General features: G+C 36.8%; 1 protein-coding gene across 1 annotated transcript in view; it reads right to left on the bottom strand.

Moving 5' to 3' along the window:
- Positions 1-6,271: 6,271 nt before the first annotated feature.
- The window catches only part of spon1b (spondin 1b), a 58,300-nt gene continuing 44,352 nt past the window's right edge, over positions 6,272-20,219 (bottom strand). Inside the window, exons 8-16 of the mRNA XM_079602851.1 lie at positions 19,332-19,533; positions 18,158-18,298; positions 16,839-16,914; positions 16,100-16,285; positions 12,353-12,523; positions 12,092-12,259; positions 10,514-10,678; positions 10,036-10,299; positions 6,272-7,971 (exon numbers count right to left, since the gene is read on the bottom strand). Coding sequence (XP_079458977.1) covers positions 7,808-7,971; positions 10,036-10,299; positions 10,514-10,678; positions 12,092-12,259; positions 12,353-12,523; positions 16,100-16,285; positions 16,839-16,914; positions 18,158-18,298; positions 19,332-19,533 — 1,537 coding nt within the window. The 3' untranslated portion in view covers positions 6,272-7,807. The remainder of the gene's footprint in view (positions 7,972-10,035; positions 10,300-10,513; positions 10,679-12,091; positions 12,260-12,352; positions 12,524-16,099; positions 16,286-16,838; positions 16,915-18,157; positions 18,299-19,331; positions 19,534-20,219) is intronic.

Raw genomic sequence — 20,219 nt, 5'->3', positions numbered from 1 at the left:
CTCAAATATATGAGAGACACAAGTGCAATGGTCAAACACGCCAGTCCAGTGCATGTTTACATAGAAAAAACGAGGGAATGCAAAGATGTGTTCTCTTTGCTCTCAAAAATGTTGATGACTCATCCTGCACTAGATACCTTTTGTCCAGTCAAATGCTCTAAAATGAGAAAGTCCCTCCCCCTAAATCGACCAACCGCATGTTGCACATCATAGTTCATGGCTGTTATGTGACAAAAAGAACAGGCCCTTTGATATGTCCGACTCCAACTCCAACAATAATTTTTGTATATGTTTATGACAAATTAACAGTAAAGCTGAATCTTGAGTGGAGTAGCCTGTGATGGTGATGCTAGGTGGGTTTTGATATGATGGAGTACAAAGACGCATTAAAAAGTCAACGCATGAATAAAAGATGCATAACCATGGTGGCATTCACAGAGAAGAGCAGCAGGAAGACTTGATTGTCCCTCGTCTCCTTCAGAACACTTGCTTATTAAACTTTAATACAGGACAATACCATACAGTGACCTGTAAAAAACAAGAGGATGTGTCGATGTTAGAAATGCATGCGTCTTTATATGCTACTGTACATGAAATATGCAAATACATAACTGAAACTACAGATGTTTGATTTTTTAGACTAATTAGAATAGAATTGAATTGAACAACAGAACTGAAAAAGCAGAGAAAATAGAACCAGATAAACAGAATAGAACTAAATAAAGTAGAATTGAACTGAACAGTTCAGAACAATGTAACAACAGAACCAAACAGAACTAAAGAAAGAGAAAGAAAGAAAGAAATAGAACTTAAGTAAAGTGAGTCAAACAGAAGAGAAAAAGGACCAAAGAACCACAAACAGAACAAAAAAAAGTAGAACAATAGAAAAGAAAATAGAAGTAGAATAGAATGGAACAAACTAAAAAAAGAGCACAATATGAAACATAATAGAACTACTGTATATAATAAAGTAAAACAAAGCAGAATGGATCAAAAGAGTAGAACAGAACATTGTACAATTTAACAGAGAAACTGACCTGACCTGACCTGAACAAAGAATGTTAATATTCAGAAGTATTCAATGCTCAAATATGTGTGATTGGTTGTATAGCTCACAGTGATGAATATATAAAGATGTTCTGTACGTGTGCATGACATAAGCGTAAAAATCACTGGCCATGTGGGAGACGCATTGTATGCATATGGATTTGAATAAACAGATAACACACATATTTGCTGTAATCTTGAAGTGAGAATAACCCTTTCTGCTTGCCTGTGCCAAAAATAAATGTTCTCCTCTGTGCTTGATTCGAAGGCCAGCAGCTGGTTGAGGGGAATAAAACAGCTGAGCCGTGCACCAGCAAACATGTCTCGCCGTGTCTGGACATGACATTGATTTTTCTGCATTTCTTATCAGATTTGTAAAGACTAAAGCCTTCAAGAGCTCCAGCTTGAGTTCGAAGGACAAGATACATCAATGAAGGTTAACTTACTTATAAATCGAACAGTAGAACACAGGAGACCGGAGAATTTATACCACAAAAACCTTATTAGATGTTCATGTAGATCATGTTCAGATCTTATTAATGAACGACTCAATCTGATTTACAAAAAAAAAAAATCGTATTGATTCGTCGGTGTGAGTGGTTCTTGGGTTAACGATTAGTGATGGTACGTTCGACTCGGAAACTTGTCAGAAATTTATTAGAGCTTCCTTTGTTTTGGGCAAAAGAATATGATGCACTGTAAAGCCGAAGGAGTTGGCACAACTCAATACTTTCAAAGTTTATATAAGCAGAACTGGCAGATTTCAATTTTGTACTCATACATTTTAATTGCTCCTAAGTTAATTCATACATTTAACTTAAAATGATCATGTATTCTCAATTTATATATTAGTAGAGAAAGACAATGCTTTGATAACATTAGCATAGCATAGCATAGCAATTGCTGAATGACTACGACAATATAGAACATTTAACATACCTGTTCTCAAACCAAGCTCATGCTCCTCGTCACCATGACACCCTTTAAAAACACACATATCAGATATCATAACTCTTCTAAATTAGCATAGCAAAGCATGAAACACACAGAGCACACAGAAACACACCTCACAGACACCACAAGAGAATCTGATAAGATAATCTGTAGAACCATCATGATAATCGTCGGAAGGGGGATTTGGACCAAAATCGTCCCGATTATCTTGAAGTGAGTGTATGCCTTCAGTGCTTCCCAAAGCTTCATCGTTCTCGAGTCAACAGCTTACTGACTCACTGAACATAAACTTCAACGTTCTTCGTGTTTGTTCAAGAGAAACTAAAACCAACAGAGCCTGAATTCCCCTCGCACACAATACACACAACTCTCTCTCAGCACTGTTTTACTGGCCACTTTCATCACAGGTTAAGGTGCAAACATTCAGGGAGTTTGTGCACTGCAGCACACAAAGAAAATCTCAACCTGAATAGGCAACATCTAACCATATAAAATCCACATCATTTCCTTTCATGCTTTGGGCTGTTTGGGACACTGAATTGTTTAAAAGCAGAATTGCATTCTGTTGTTCTCAAGAGATGGAACGTCCTTCTATTCAATGCCTGAAAGATTAACATTTCAAATATCTTTTTTTTTTTTTTTTTTTTTTTGTCAAATGCATTGTGACATTTGAAAACACACAATACTGATTTTGCTATTCTCTATTCCTGGCATTCACTTCACAAAAGGCTCCGGGAAACATCTTTTATACATATACAGATGCACAGAATGTCTTTATAAAATGTGTTTCATTGGTCACCAACATCTGACAACCTTGTGTCCTGCATTGCACATTATTCTCTGCTTCATGGTCTTCCACAGTAGAATCATTATGTTCCCATGGTTTCCAACATAGACAGTAACATGCACTTTAAAGTTAGGGTCACAACCTCCGGAAAACCTTTAAGCAAAACTGAATGTAGGGGAGGCGTCTCTGAAAGACATAAACTTCACTGAAAACCATGTAGCCTGATGAATGTGTAGCATTTAACAATGTCAGGCAACCTGATGACTCACCTTATGAGACAATAGAGCAGACATTGTTCTACTGGCGTCATTGTGCATGATGTCAAGACATCTACACTTGATTCATTACTCATGTATGCTACAATTATAGTTCAGATGTACTTCTGGTTTAGCTTCGCTGCAAGAAACAACCAAGCGATATTATTAATCTGATTCCTGAACAATTTATTCTAACGAGACGGTTGTTTAGTGAACTTACAGTATATATGAACAGTGGAGTTTGATTCCTGAATGAATGACTCTTTTGAGTCGGTTCTTTTGAGTTGATCTAAAGCATGCAGGGCTGGGTCACCGTGATTTTGCCAATAAGACACGTTCCTGGATCAACCATATATCTAAACTTGACATAAACTGAAAACTTGTCCCTCAAATCTGATTGGATGATTGGAATGATGTTGATCCAGGAACATGTTGTACTTGGTGAAATCAGGTTCACATACAGGGCTGCTTTCAAAAGCATCATAAGCCTAAGTAAATCGTAGAACCATGGGCACCAATGGTCTCTACGATCAACTCAGCTCAAGATGCTTTTGGGAAACGCAGCCCTGTATGACTAGTGTGGACCGATTCCCATGCAAATGAATCTCAAAAACAGCTTCAAAAAGGGTTAGTTCACCCAAAAACTAAAATTCTGTCATTAATTAGCCTGCTCACCCTGATGTCGTTACAAACTCGTAAGACTTTCGTACATCTTCAATGAGGTTCATTCTCGCGTTCTTCCACAAGAACCAATGAGGTTAATTCTCGTGTTACGCAGCACTTTTGAGCTTCCTCAAGAACCAATGAGGTTCATTCTCGTGTTACAGCATGTTGAAGATGAACGAAAGTCTTACGGGTTTGGAAAAACATGAAGGTGAGTAAACTAATACAGAATTTTTATTTTTGGGTGAACTATCCCTTAAAAAAACAAAAAATGTGGCGTACTATACTTTTGACTTTGGATATAGAAAATAGGATCTTCCAACGAGCAAGTGAAGGCAGCAAAAGCATTGTGCAATTTAATGAATCGCCTCGCAGATGCTTGCCTATTTAGTTTATTATTATTACTACTACAGTATATTATTTGGAAATATCTATTATAATACTTTTACAACAAATATAAAAAAAATGTGTGTAAATCTGGAGAAGCTTGCAAATCAAGCAGTCCAACTGTGAAAACGTCACACAGTCTCATTAATATTCATATGCAAAAACTTTCATAGTTGGGTTCTTAAATCCACTGCCCAGTGGTTCTTTCATGTGCAAAATATAAGGCTTCAGCGTGTGTTACCATGACTACCAAGCTGCTGTTTTTGGCCCAGTTTAATTAATTTCTGTGCTCAGTGCTGGCCGAGACATGATGCGTTCTAACAATAAATCGCACCTATCATGTTTAGGAAGAGAGGAAAATCTCCTGTGTTTTAAGTGTAGAGCCCCTGGGCTGTTTACCCCACACTTGTCAAGCTAAATAACCGTGCAAGTTTTTATAAAAGGTTTAAAAGGCGCACGATATAGGCGCCTAAATAAATGGGTCATTCCTGGTATCCTTTGGCCATCATAAAACGAAGAACTCCGTTTTTAAAATACATTTTTGTGTAGTCATGATAGGGTGAGGTAAAACATTTGAAAAAATATTCTTGTCAAGCTTGGGTAAATAAATTTAACCATTTATCAAACTAAGTAAATTAAATAGATCAAATATGTCCACACGGTTAGGGACGGATACAAATGCCTAAAATGCATTTTTGTTTACTTTTTTTTGTTTAAGTACTACAATATTGAATCTCTAGTAAATGTTCATTGTCACTGAATTACTAGTGTTTTTGTTGTTGTTGCTGATTTTATGAAATTATTGTAAAAAAAAAAAAAAAAAAAAAAAACTGGACCAAAACAGGGTGGACAAGCTGATAGGCTATAACAGGGTGGACAAGTGGTATAAAGAATGGATGGATTGATGATTTTCTATCGAACATTAAATGCACTTCCAACAAACTGTGAATGCACTACTGCTTCTACTTTAAACATAAATGAATTTCACGATCACTTTAAGTGTCCACTCTTTAGCTCTTCAGATATAAACAGGGTGGAAATGCTGATCTAAAATCAGCCAATGCACGAAAAGCAGAAACAAGCTAACATAGAAGGTTTGTCAAATTGAAAAAAAGAATTGCATGGTCTTTAAAACTGTACATTTAAAAATACTATTTTTCTACTATTTTTTTTTTTCACATTTCCTTTAACAGGTTGGACGTCCTAAGGTTGATCACATCAAATTTAAAAGATAAAATTGGTTCAAATAATCTAGGATCTCTCACTTGCCCAAAAAGTGATAACTGCTTTATGATATTTAATTTTTCTCAACTTTCATTGAAGTGGTCAAAAATAACAGGATGGACAATAAATTGAGGGATAATAATTTTGACCTTCATTTTAATTGTTAAAGTAAATATAATAATTGATTTATTTCATATATAGGCTATACACACATTAGTTGGAATCATTACTGATATAGACCTACCCAACAATAGGCCTATATAAAAAAAAGGGAAAATGGGCTACACAGGCCTGTGGACTTCAATATAGGCCTACTTCGAGTTCAAATGGTGTTATTTATGACTAAGACAAGTTTAAACTTGATATTGTTCAACATTCAACAGGTAGGCCAGGCAGGAATGACCCAAATGTATGTAGGCCTGGCTATGAGATCGCCACGTAACAGCTCAGCACTTCGACGCATCTTAAAATCCTAAGCTAAGAAAAGATATAGGATAAACAGAAATTCGGCTTTGGTATTTAAAACATATAGGCCTATATCCTGTAATATTAATGATGTTCCAAACCCACATGACTTTGTTTCGTCTGTCAAACACAACAAAGACGTCAGATTCAGGTGAGAAAAAAAAAAAAAATACAATGAAAGTGAATGGTGACCGAGACCGTCAGACCATAATTCTAACTAACAACATAGGGGTGATAAATTATGACAGAATTTCTTCATTTAGCTGACCTATTCCTCATCCTGCAGCCGAGTTTGTCGAGAGACTGAAATGTAAACGCACGATGCCACTTGGTGACGAACTGATGCATTCACGACATAATTATGTGGCGAAACTTCAGTCTCTGTCTCCCCCTAGTGGTTACCAGAAAGAACTGTCTGTCCTAGATCAGCAACGAATATATTAAAAACAGTATAAATGATTTTTTTCCCCAATAAGCAATCCAAAACATGTAGTCACATTAACTTTTATTGTAAAGATTTATTCCAAAATAGCAGAATATTGCAGAGGAAGGGATGAGTGAAATAAAAAAAGAGGGGAGAGAGTGAGCGAGAGAGAAATGAAGAAAATCCACACTTGACTTTGGTGAGACTTTTTGAAGCTAAATATACCAAAATTCTACAATAAAAGTAAGAAAATGTCTAATTAAAATGCCTTATGTCCCTACAGATGAGTTAATATTTCACATTAGCCTCTTATACATCTAAAAATGCAACGAAAAGACAATCTATTTTCATCTCCAAGTTAATATCTCACGATTTATAAAATAAAACCAAAAATAGTCGAATGGTTATGCTTACCTGTGCTTTTAGTTCAGGAATATAAAGTTAAACTATCCATAGGCTGGCCAGTGCATCTCCCTAAGCCTGTATTTACCTAGATGTTCCGACAAAAATCCTCCGTCCTCACCAGACACTTGCTGTCCGACTCAATTGGGCATGGATTGTGGGTGTCCCACCTTGATATCACTTAATAGAGGCGGTCTCGGATTAGAAACTGAAATGCTGGCGGTAAACTTCCAGATTTTCTTTACAAACCATTATGAGATTGCATCCAAAATGCTGTATTGGATGCAGAAAACCATAGTTGTGTCCGAAATCGCATTCTCTCTATAGCTACTTATTTTGACAAGTACACTCTTAAAAATAAAGGTTACAAATAGGTGTTTTTGCAGCGATGTCATAGAACCATTTTTAGTTCCCAGAAGAACCGTTCAGTGACCAGTTCTTAAAAACATTTTCCACTACAATAACCTTTTGTGCAATGGAAAGTTTCCATGGATGTTAAAGATTTTTTTATGGAACCAATGATGCCAATAAAGAACTTTTATTTGTAATAGTCTACTTACTTTGCAACGGCTAAAAAAGTGTGAATGTATTACATTCATCATGTTGTCATTGTCATGAAGGTTCCCTTCTCTGACATTCACAAATCCTCTCCCGTGGCCTCATGGGATAGTAAAGTGTCCATCGTATATGCAGCATTTGGACATACTTCTTTTGTCACATAGTGTTTTTCACCTAGTAGGGAAGTATGCGATTTCGGATCCAGCCCATGTTTTTTTTTTTTTTTTTACAGGAATGCTACATTATCTGTTTTGACCTCTGACCTTTACCCCAATACAAGGTGGTTGTGCATAACGAATGAAAGGAAAATGTAATTATTGTTTAAAAGAAGAAGTGCACACTGATGTTTTTAGTGAAGTTGGTACTGAAAAGTGTCGGTTATACATTGATACAGTATATACGCCCGCTAAGAAGGCATCTACAACTAATCACGGATAACAGGCCTGGTCCACGTGTGTGTTACTCTAAAATCCTATAAGCTGTAACTGGAACACACATCCCTCGCCAGTCCCGCTTCTGGAAACCCTGGGTTAAAACTACGCTGTTTCTGCCCTATTCAGCCTCTTTAAGGGCCGAGTCTGTGTGTGTTGGGGTGTGTGTGTGTGTGTGTGTGTGTATTACAGTGATAGAGTGTCACTTTTAGCAGGGGTGCACATTGCATGCGCGAATCTCCCTCTTGTATTTGCAGTTGTTGGGCTGTGAGGATTTGCCCTTCTTCTTTACGTTCATCACGCGCTCTTGCACCCCCCCGCCGCACGGCTTGTTACACTCCGTCCAGTTGGACCACGGGCGTATCGGACAGGCTGTTGGAAGAGAGAACAAGAAAATCAAGGTGGGATTTGAACAAGGGCTTTGCATTATTGCCTTTTCCCCTATCAAATATTTTAGTAATCATCATTAATTAGGTATCATTCAAAATCTTGAACACTCAAAATAAAATGTTTTAAATTGGACAATGTTTTAATGGAAACAGTACTTTCAATCCTTTTAGCAAGCTCCTCCCTCTAGAGGGCAGTCTCATGTTTTAAATGTTACAAAATTTACTGCACTATTTCATAATCAAATCTTTTTTTGTTTCCAATCTTGACAAAACACATTGTTGGAAAGGTATAAGACTCGAGGTTCCACCTGTTTTGTGACAGAAGTGATATTGTGACAGAAATGTATTACTTTGCAACACGTGAACGCATCCTAAAATTTTCAATGGAGTGTGGGTGTCACCTGGTGTCGTTCTCGCTATAGTGCCTAAATAAAATGCCACAGCAACCTTTAGTTTAAGTGATATCAACTTTAAACTTAGAGCACAACTTAGTGAGACATACAGTACAGTCCAAATTATTTGTAAAAACATGTATTTTGATGATTTTTTTAAATAAAAAAATGTTTAGTGCAATATTTTTGCTTTACAGTAAACAAACTTTTTTACACTTTCATTTTTTCAAGTGCGTTGACTTCAGTGAATTTGATTCTTTAAAAAAAGAGACCAATCTTAGTTCTGAATTCCAAAGCATTCATGAATTACAACCATTTAGGTTTGAATAGTGTACTTTCGTGTCTAAGCTCAAAAAGGGGGGTGGAGGTTATCAAGAGTGTTTAACTTCCTCTTGAGAAGGTGGCGACCAAAATAAAGTGTCAAGAATGAAGATTACCAGTGTCCTCCACAGATGATGAGGATAGCACAGTTAAAGGTGATGTGTGTGTGTGTGTGTGTGTGTGTGTGTTAGAAATGAGCAGCGAGACCAGAGAGACTTCCCTTGTACAATGAGCCTGGGACATTCTCTACATCACCATCTGTGGCCGTACTGAATCACTTCATCATATGCTGACAATACAGTGTGTGTGTGTGTGTGTGTGTAAGAGATGCCCCGGCACAAAGAGAGTGGCAGAGCTTTAAAAGATGTGATGTATCGATCGCTTCACGTAGGACCAATACAGAGCATTTACAGGAAGCTTACGAGAACAATTTGATCAATAACAAAAATATTAGCTCTGTTCCAAAAGTAGTAAGCATTGATGCCTACACGGGGATCTTTTTAAGATGCATCCTATTGTCACCTCATAAGTGCGTGATTTGGAATGTTATCCATATTGTTGGTTTTTTTATTTATTAATAATTAAAATTTTCAGCAATGTGTATTAAATTGATCAAAAGTGACAGTAAAGACATTTATAATGTTACAAAAGATTTCTATTTCAAATAAATGCTGTTTTTTTAAAACTCTATACATCAAAGAATCCTGAAAAAAAAAAAAAAAAAAATAGGCCTTGAGAGTGCATTTGTGATTCTGTAGGCAGCTTACTAGGTTTTGGAACTTGCAACTAATTTTACTACCATAATGTAACATATTTCTGTGTAAAATTGAAAAGTCAATAAGAAAAAAAAAAAGACTTGATTTTATCCATTGGGAATTGATTGAAGTGTAAAAAAAAAAGAAGGCATTTCACTATCATCTTGACGTATCCAAATGGTAACCTGAAAATCCCAATTTTTTTTTGAAAATGAGATGGGACAAAAACATTAAAAAAAAAAAACTTTCACAACTTTGGCATTCCCAGAGAAACTTTGCGTTCCTTTGCAAAAACATTTAAATATAGTTTTTTCACCCACCTCAAATTATTACATTTTATTACATTCTGATAAAAGATTGCAAAGACAAATATGTTTTTTTTCCTATTAACTTCCACTGACAAATCATGCAAAGTAAAACCAGGAACACGTAAAAAAAAATAGGTCAAATTTGATTTCAGGTTGAGTTTAAATTCAGAGTTGCACAATCCGTGTGCAATTAACATAAACCCGGCTTCCAGGAACGATCTGTTGACAGAGAGCTAAATTTGCAACAAGTAAATACTAAATAATTCCAGACCTGAGCTATCCTCTGCCACAACATCCCTGCTCTGTTTCCCTCTCCTCCTGTCTGGAGCTTCCTGTCTCTTTCTCTTGTCGCTGGTACGGGAGACTTTCGAGCACTTGCGGATCTTGCATTTCTTCCTCTGGACCGTCTCGGGGCAGGGCAGGCCCCCGAACTGAGGCTCTAGCTTGACCATTCGTGAGCGGATCATGTGACCCTTCCCACAAGACTTGTTGCACTCAGACCAAGCTGACCACTCCGACAGCATGCAGTCCGTGGCTGGAGGACGAATGGGATCAATTAAAAAGACAGCATTTCACCCATTTGTGTATTTTTGTGCATGCACACAGCTATAGTATGGGGACAATTTTGTAAACGGAAATACGTATTAGGGTTAGTCTGTAGTATTTAGAATTAGCTTTACAAGTCTTTGATATGTCCCCATTTAGATAGCAAGTAAAGGTGTGTGTGTGTGTGTGTGTGTATTACTCACGGCATTCAGGAAACATGCACTTTTCCACCTGCTCGAGCTCATCTGGACACAGGCCGGGCTCTACGGGCGTCTTCAGCATTCGCTGACGGGAACGCATGCCCACACCGCAGGACACACTGCATTCTCCCCAGTCTGACCACGGAGACAGCATACACACCACTGCGTCTACACACACAGGGTTAATACAGCGTTACAAAAGTTACCAGTGGTCACTGCTTTTTATATTTTTATAATTATTTTAGAGCATATTTGTACATTTTTACTGTATAGCCAGAAATATTGACTGCAAATAGTATTGAAACCAAAACTTTGCCATCATCCATAATGTTTTTCTCATCCACCATAGATCAATCAAACTTAAGTAAAAACTGTTTTGATTCACCAGTCACATTTACTTGTCAGATATAAATCTATTATTATTATATGTGCAGAATAAATAAATAAATATAATAAATTAAAGGTGCTGTATGGAGTTTTCAGCAGCATCTAGCGGTGATGTTTCAGAGTGCAACCAATACGTTTACAAGCGAGTGCTTGTGCGCGTGCTTTCTTTTGTTTTTTATTATTATGTGGAGTTTGTGTTGGAGTCTGTGTTGTGCTAGTCATTTCCTGGTATTAGCAGACTCCATGTCATAAAGTTGCAGTGTCGTCGCTGTTGAGTGCAAAGTCAGTAGACGAGGCGAGAGGCGAGACGCTCGGGAGCGTGCATGCAGGTCTCAGTCACGTCACTAGATTTCGCGGCAAATCCGACCCGGAGACTTCACATAGAAATAGGAAACTTGCTTTCAGAGGTAATAGTAAAACCCGCCAAGTGGATCATTTTATTGTTAGATTACAACCCCTTCACACACAGGTAATAAAAAATGGATTCATTTTAGTAGAAAAACTCCATACAGCACCTTTAATTAATATACATATTTAATAATACTATTTATTAATACTAATTATTAAGTTGTCGTCGGGATGGTTGTTAAATTACACAATATTATAATTAAAAACAAATTTAACATTTAATCTTTAGAATTTAATAAAAATGAATGAATATCTTTTCAGTCTACTGAACAGGTATTTATTTATACCACAACTTGGATACAATTCCTGAATATTTACACATGTAAATGTACTATTTATTACATTTTATTTATTATAACATTTATTTATTATTTATGTATTATTGCAATGGTACACTGAATTACTGTTCAGTTTGAAGAATCAACTGTTACAAGTTTAAACAGAAATGGACAGCCTTTAACAAATTTGAAGGCTGATTATTGGATAAATAAAGGTTATGCGACTACGCATTACTTTGCAGAGAAAATAAAATGCCTTAAGAACAAATGGTGAAGCCAAATTAAGTACCGACTTAGCAACGAGTATTTACAAAGCCCCGAGTGTGAACTTGACGCCTTAATTTAAATGAGACCGTATGAACGGCTGGTGCAGCCCGACCCGGGGCAAGTGACAAGCAGGTCTAATTAGAAATCGACTAGCCCCAAAGAGGAATTCTGGTAATGAATCAAGCCTGGTGAAGCAGGACATCTTGCCTGGCCCATGAGAGGTTGTTGGATTGATACTCACTGCACTCAGGCATCATGCACTTCTCGGCCTCCGCCAGCTGCGCTCGACACGGAGAGCCATCTGAGGCGTCCATCTTCATCATGCGCTCTCTCCTCCTCATCCCCACTCCACAGCTCACGCTGCAGGGCTCCCACTCACCCCACTCGGTCACCACACAGCTACTGGGGGCTACAACACACACATACATGTGTCTAACATTACTGGTGTAGACTTTTGACACTGACTGTCCATAAAAACATCAACAACATATGTCTGACTCACAACAGTCCTCGTTGACCACACACTTCTCTGTCTCCTCGGTTGGCAGTGTACAGCTGGAGCCGTCCTCTGGGAACTGCTTGACATATCTCTCTCTGGACCTCATGCCCATGCCACACGAGGCGCTGCACGGGGACCAGCTGATCCACTCTGACATCATACATGTGGACGCCTCTAGGGGACAGAACGCAGTCATGTGCTAGAGAGGTACTGTACGTCACAAAACTTTTTTTTAAAGTATACTCTGAGATCTGGTTATTAATGAATGGACACATTTGACACATTTCTCATGATCTTAAAAAGCTTTTGATTTAAATATTTATGCTTTGGACATTGAGTTTACAAAAATATATTTGTAATTTAATTGTTTTTAAATGGAGCAAAAAGATGCCAAACATTCAGTAGATGCAAACTTCATTACTGTTTAAATTCATCTCAGGATGCACCTCATGAAGTGGGCTGAGAGAATGTGGTATACATTATATTAATATGGTAAGTTTGCAACAGGCTAATAAACTAAATTATTTGTCAAAAATGTGAACTATATTACTGTATCAGGAATTTTTTATTGTGATTATAATTTTTTTAATTATACAATATAATAATTAACATAAAATGTAATATGTAATGTGTATTTAATAATAATAACAATAATAACAAACTATATTATTTGCCACAAATTAGTTTATTGTGAATACTAATAATACAAATAAAAATAATTTACAAAATATTATAATTAACAACAAATTTGATATCTAATGTGCGAATTTAAGCTTAAGCTTGCAATAGAATAATGAACTATATTGTCATAAAACTGTTTATTGCAATTATTATTATTATTAAATAATACTATTAGCCACAAATTTTGAGATATTATTAAATTACACAATATTATAATTAACAACAAATTTAATGTGTCAAATGTTCATTTAAATTATAATATACTTATTAGCTTATTAAGTTTGCAATTGGGTAATGAACTATAGTCAGATTTTTTTTATTATATTATAATTAACATCAAATTTAATATTTAATGTGTAGAATGTAATAATATTATTAATAATAATGAACTATAGTGTGATTATTATTATTACAGTTTACAATATTATAATCAGCATCAGATGTAATATGTAATGTGTAGAATTTATCAATAATATTTATTATATTATTAATATACTGGTGTGTTTGATATTGCTGGTTATGCATTAACAGCCCACATCTTATTATTTTATTATGATGAAGAAAAAATATGAAAGATATTCACTCCTCACTCAATACAATAAGATGCAGTGGCCTGCTCCTATAATCCTCTTTCTGTATGTATGACGGACTGTGAGATTACAATCCTCCTCCTACAGTTCATCCTTCATATCTTCCACCTTTTCTCCCCTTATAAAGTGCTGACAGCTGTGATCAAATTGACCGATCCAGCCATGCTTTATCTCACCTCAGCTGTTCCAATTATCTCTAAGGCAGAGCTTGTAAATAGATTTGTTATCAGACGGGATGGATGAACTTGGGACGACTCTCCATAGATTTGTCTCCAGTGCAGAATTGCAGACCCCATTTGGGACGAGCAGCGAGCACTACCTAATAAAGCAGAACTAAGTGAATCATTAATAAGAGCTGTAAATAAACGTGGCCCTGATGGGCCCCCCAGAGGCTCCAGTGTACGCCTGTCAACGGGATGGTGGATTATCAATCAATGCAGGCCCTTAACGGCCTATTAATTAAAAACAAAGGAGAGTCTACGTAAAGCGATGCAGGTTCTATTAATCAATAGCGAGCGATGGCGAGAAACAACAGCCTTCAGCGTCTTTGAAAGCCTCAGTCAGAGTTGACAGGATGAAGACGTGATGTGGAAAAACAGACGGATCAGAGGATGGAGAGGTACAGATGAGGTAGACGGATGGGTTGATGCAGATACATTGACAGACAGAGAGAGAAAAAAAGAGAGAAAGTCACCAGCAAGCCAGCTGGTGAGACAGCAATAAAAAAAAACATCACAGGTGCTGCACAATTTGGTCTTATTGAGGTTATTTTTGCTTTTTGATATTGCGATTTGAACCGCAATGTGTTAGAACATCTCACATTTTAGTTGCCTCCATATCAAGATTAAAAGAACAAGAATAACTCATGCAGAACCGCAGAAACTACAAACTATGACTTTTGTCTCAAAGTTAAAACGTGTTTTGCACAACAAAAAGTTCTGGTGTTAACAGAAAAAGTTAGTCTTGAAGGACATCCATGCTTTCTCTTAAAATCAATGGACTTCAAAACAATCTGGTTCTCTTTGCATTCACATTGTCCTTCAAAGTAGACTCAGACCTATTTTTGGTCCATTTTAGTTGTGAACATTTTCATCCAGACTAATATAATTTTTTGCATATTACTACTACTACTAATTAATCATTAATAGTTGTTCAATTAGATATTTTAAAATATTCTAAAACTAAAAAAATTTTTATACAAAAATACAAACATATTAAAGACATTGTAATATGTTGACTATATAGAACATTAATATATTAAAAATTAAGATATTTATATTAGATAGTATATATGTTATATACAAATATCTTATAAAAAGAATGTATTCTAAAATAAAAAAAATCAATACTACTATTTATAATATTATACTGAAAACATTGGAATATTTGTAATATTTAGAACATTTTAATATATTGTAAAATGATAATATTTAAAATTTAGAATTTTTATACCATAAAATATATTTTTGCAAAACCGCAAGGTGGTTTGTTACACCTTCAAATTGTAGCATTGAAGAATAATGCCTACAGACCTTATTCACATCAATGCCATCTTTGGGGAATGAAAGCGAGGCTGAGAGGGATATAGACATACATCTCTTCAGTGGGTTGAACTGTTATTTAATATGTTTTTGAACTGCTGATGAAACACTGCAAAAATATCTTTCCAAGAAATTTCAGAAGACAAAAAAACTCCAGACAACATGAGCTGTGGAAAATAAGTGATCTAGGAGCTTTATACAGGCTTTTCACCGCAAATACCGTTGAAAAAATGACTATCCCTCACAGACTCGCTCTCACACCTGTCATGGCACTGCTCTGAACAAGGTCTATTGTAGAACATACAGTGCACGGAGACTATATTAACTCATGTAAAGTCACAGGAGGCCATACACTAATTTTGATTTTAGTTTGATGAATTGTGCAGCCCTTAGTTACAGTTGTATAGATACACCGATTTAAGTAAGACAGCCAACAACTCAAACGAGAAAACATTATTTGCAGTTGAACTTACCAAGATTTTTACACTCTGACCCAAATGCCCAACCAACCAAAGTGCAAACATCCTATTGATTCTTTTAAACGATAAACCGCAATTTATAGTTTACGGTTATGGTTTATAGCGTCTACCTCTCCAACGAGGGAATCGATACCTCGGTCTGCTCAAGCAGATTGCGAGCATAAAACTCCACAGCAGCAGTTTGAGGTCGGATAAGGTTTTCTTAACCTTGAAATCATTTCTCTAGAACTCTCCACAAGACTATCAATTAATAACATGCTCCGCTCAGAGCCGACTAAAACAAAAAATCAATGCTTTTCATGCATGCATTAATGCAACATTTTTATTCCTTCCTCTTCCACCCCCCTATTCCATGCACCTTCCCTCCCGGCACGCTCTGAGATAGCGATCTCTAAATCCGTCAGCCTCAAAGGCTTTTATATGTGCTGGAGAGCTGGAGAGCAGCATTATCTTGCTCACCCTCCTCGCTGCAGCCCGGCCCCATGCAGGGCTCAAAATCTTGGGTGTGCAGGCAGGGCATGATGGGGTCCAGCTGTGCTTTTAGCATCCTCTGCCTCATCCTCCGACCCTTATCGCACGTGGAGGAGCTACAGGCCGACCACGGAGACCAGTTAGAGTAGATGCACGTCTCTGGAGTGTTGTCTCCTGCAGAAAAGGAAGTGGATAGACTCATTAGGGGGAAATGGTTACGGTTCATGAAAAGCAGTGACACTTTAAATGGGGATGGCGGAAAAAAAATGGACGTTTCTTTGTCTTTGTATCTTTCTGCCCTTGTCTCCTTTTTTATTCCTCCCAGTGGTGCTATCAAAACATTCCCTGACAGCAACACTGGTTAAGTTTGGAGCTGGACTAATGGCTGCTAGTAGCGCAGAATTGACACTCTTTAGCTTTAAAAGAAGTCTCCACATTGTCCATTCCAGGCCTCATCTCTCCATTCCTGAAACTCACGAGAAACTGGAGGGAAACCACAGGTAATTATCTGACATGGTGCATTAGCCAACAAACATAATTGAAGTGCACCATTGTAAAGCATATTGTTCTTCTTCATCTTCTTGTTGTTTGACTTGACCGTGACAGAAGGGACATTGTGAGGTTTACTCTAAGATACCTGCTGTCCGCCTTGTTCATTAAACTGTCCGTTGGCTATGTTTTTAAATGAGGTGCTACAAATTGGATAAGATAGCGTAGCCATACGCACCTTCCTCCTTCTCCTCCTGAGCAATATCAGCGACGATATCGTCTATGGTGTCGGGCACAGTATTGCACTGCTCTCCCTGCAGATTGGAAGAACATGGATCAACATCACAGCGCCTGATAAGATCCACCATTTGCCATCTGATCACTATCACGCTAAGCCCGGCAAAAAAAAAAAAAAAAAAAAAAGATTCTCCGGGGGCAGATGATTGTAAACTAGCTGGCTAGAGGCAATCCCACGCTTTACCCCACTCAAAAGCCTTGAGATGAGATTCTTCCCAGCTGTGAGATAGAGATGAAACATCTGGTGTGGAATATTAAGTGTTCTGGATCATGCCGATAAGTTCCAGAATGGATTATTTTAGAATCAAATCCTCCAAACACTGTCATTTGAAGGATAACAGATGTGTTATGAACATTGCTGAGTTTCCGTGCATCGCGACTGCTTGCCTTGACATATTTTTGTAAGCAATTGCTTTAGTTTGTTTAGCACATGGACTATTATGATTCAGCAATTCAGGGTCAGTAACAATATTAAACAACACAGCTGTTCACGGTGAATGTAAAAAAAAAAAAAAAAAAGCAGTCCCATTTTGCTAGAAAACAGGGAATAGACATTAATACATCCTTAAAAACATACTCAATGTTATGGCCAATAACCGATAAATATTAAAATGTTTTATTACTTTGTCTAAATAAATTAAGTTTATAATAAAACAAATAAAACACCCAAAACTAAAATAAATCATTCTATATAAAGTGCATTTAGGAATCACAATTTACACTATGACAAACTGATATTCATTTTGATATTTGCACGATTAGTGTTTTTCAAAGATTAATTTACAATTTAAAATAACTACGGTACTTTCTATTTTAATATATTACAAAATGTTATTTATTCCTGTGATGCAAAGCTGAATTTTCAGCATCATTACTCCAGTCTTCAGTGTCACATGATCCTTCAGAAATCATTCTAATATGCTGATTTGCTGCTCAAGAAACATTTCTTATTATTATCAATGTTGAAAGCAGTTGTGCTGCTTCATATTTTTGTAAAAACCAAGATAAAAAGCCGTTTTTAAAAAGATATTTATTTGAATTAGATTTATTTTTCTAACAATATAAAAACTTTTACTGTCACTTTTGATCAAAACAATGCACCCTTAAATAATACAAATATTATTATTATTTAATAAAATAATACTCTAAACTCTAATAATGCTAAAACTCTTCTGAGAGTTGTCATGATATTATTCTAAACTAAAAAGACATTAAAGTTTTAAAACAAACATTTTAAAATAAAAAGCCTTTTAAAATCACCTTTCTTGCGATTCTCTCCACTACCACTTGGGCGAGGGGTGCCATGGGACCACCGGAAGGGTCATAAAAGGGACTCTGTGGGTGATCCAAACTGGTGAGGGGTCGAATCCGCTCCTGGGGATTGCTGGGTTTATTGGGAGACTTGGATAAAAATATGAAGTGGAGGGTGAGGGGTGAGAGGGAAGGGAGGGAGGGAGAGAGAAAAAGACTTTTGAATGCCATCTGCCAGGGCCTCCCACCTTCTATCTCCATATTCATCATTCATTCACTCTGTAATATTCCCTTTATGAGTGATTTATAGCCTTGTTTCCTGCCTCTGCACTTTGGGTCACCTGACAGTTACTTGCGTTCCACTCCAACGCCTTCAGAGAAACGCTGCAAAACAAAGACCAACTGCTGCTCCAACTGCTCGGTTAAGCTGTGCCAGCAGGGGGCAGCGTGTCAAGCACTGGTTCCACTTAACATTTGGGATGTGCAAAGACTTAATACTGTTTCCACTGAAGGGCTCTTGAGTAAATATTAAGATGTTATTGACACTAGAAGCAACATAGGACACAGTGAAGAAAAAATGTGACATTATAACTTTCATTCTGTTATGGGTGACTTCCAAACAACTGTTTAGAGATGAAAGAGCTGATTGGAACTAATCAGAGTGCACATTAATTTGTTTAATTGTAATTATTTTTATAATAATAACAATATAATAATAGCAATAGTTATTATTAGTATTTTGCAAACTATCCACACATAAACGTCAATACAAATGTGCAATAATTTAATAGTGAAATTTATTATTATATTGTATTATTTAATTATCTGACATTTGCACTAAGGTCCGTGTTTGCATTTTAAATCATTTTTAATTATCTGAACAGTTTGCAAATTTATTATTTCGTTTTTTTTGGAACAGAATGTATTATGGTTAACTACAAAAGAATATATAAAACGTGATTAAATATTTCAAATAATAAATCATATATTAATAGCCCAACTTTTAACAAATAATCTATGTAAATAAGACAAACCAAGCAACTGACTTGAAGTCTTGTCATACAAATAATAGTTGAAGACAAGATGAGATAGAAGAGATGAGCTTCAATGTGTTGACTGTATGGTTTTCATCCTGAAAGTTCTCACAGTATTTTCTAAATGTAATCACTCTATGAAAGCTGACCTCATAAGTGACCCCGCTGTCAGTACCGGCGTCCCACGGCACCAGATCCTTCACCAGTCTCTGGACCCAGCCGCAATCCCTGGTGCAGAGGTCCTCCCCAGGCAATCCCACGTTCCAGTCAGGGCTGGGGCCCAACATGGTCAGGAATGACATGAGATGACGGGCTCGATCCACCGAGAACTCTGCCGAGGGGGCGGAACGCCTGAGAGAAGAACAGGGAAAAGATGAAGCCAGCTGAAGATAAAGTTGTTGTTTCAAAGGAAGGACTGCACACAAACATAGTGCCACTTACAAGAAGTCTGTGTCATGTATTATTCGCTAAGGCATAATTTGTTAGAATCCATGCAGATGGTAATTAATCAAACTAATTGCCCTGATAACAAACCATCACCAAAGCAACTGTTGCCAATAGAGCGGAGCAGGCTGCATGTGTGAAGATGTTACTTGGATCTATTGATTAACACATATTAAATATTCATCATGAAACCAGCACCTTATGACTCTCACAGCCCACACTTGAGAGCAGAAGAAAGAGGGGGAGGGAGAGAGAGAGAGAGAGAGAGAGAGAGAGAGAGAGAGAGAGAGAGAGAGAGAGAGAGAGAAAGAGAGAGAGAGAGAGAGAGAGAGAGAGAGAGAGAGAGAGAGAGAGAGAGAGATGCACTCCAGATGAGAATTAAACTCATGTTTTGAAATCAAAACCAAGGATGATGCCAAAAGACAAGCACAATGTCTGCAAAAATAAAATAAAATCACAGGATGAATAGGGTACAATAAGTTAAAAGGTACAAACGCAAACAATTGATACTCGGTTGAGACGACTACAATATAATTGGAAAATGAGAACATATATAACCCCTGTAAGATTAACTTAACCCTAATATCCCTGAC

The sequence above is a fragment of the Phoxinus phoxinus genome (assembly GCF_949152265.1).
Source record: "Phoxinus phoxinus genome assembly, chromosome: 25".
NCBI lineage: Eukaryota > Metazoa > Chordata > Actinopteri > Cypriniformes > Leuciscidae > Phoxinus > Phoxinus phoxinus.
This window is presented reverse-complemented; position numbering and strand designations above follow the sequence as displayed.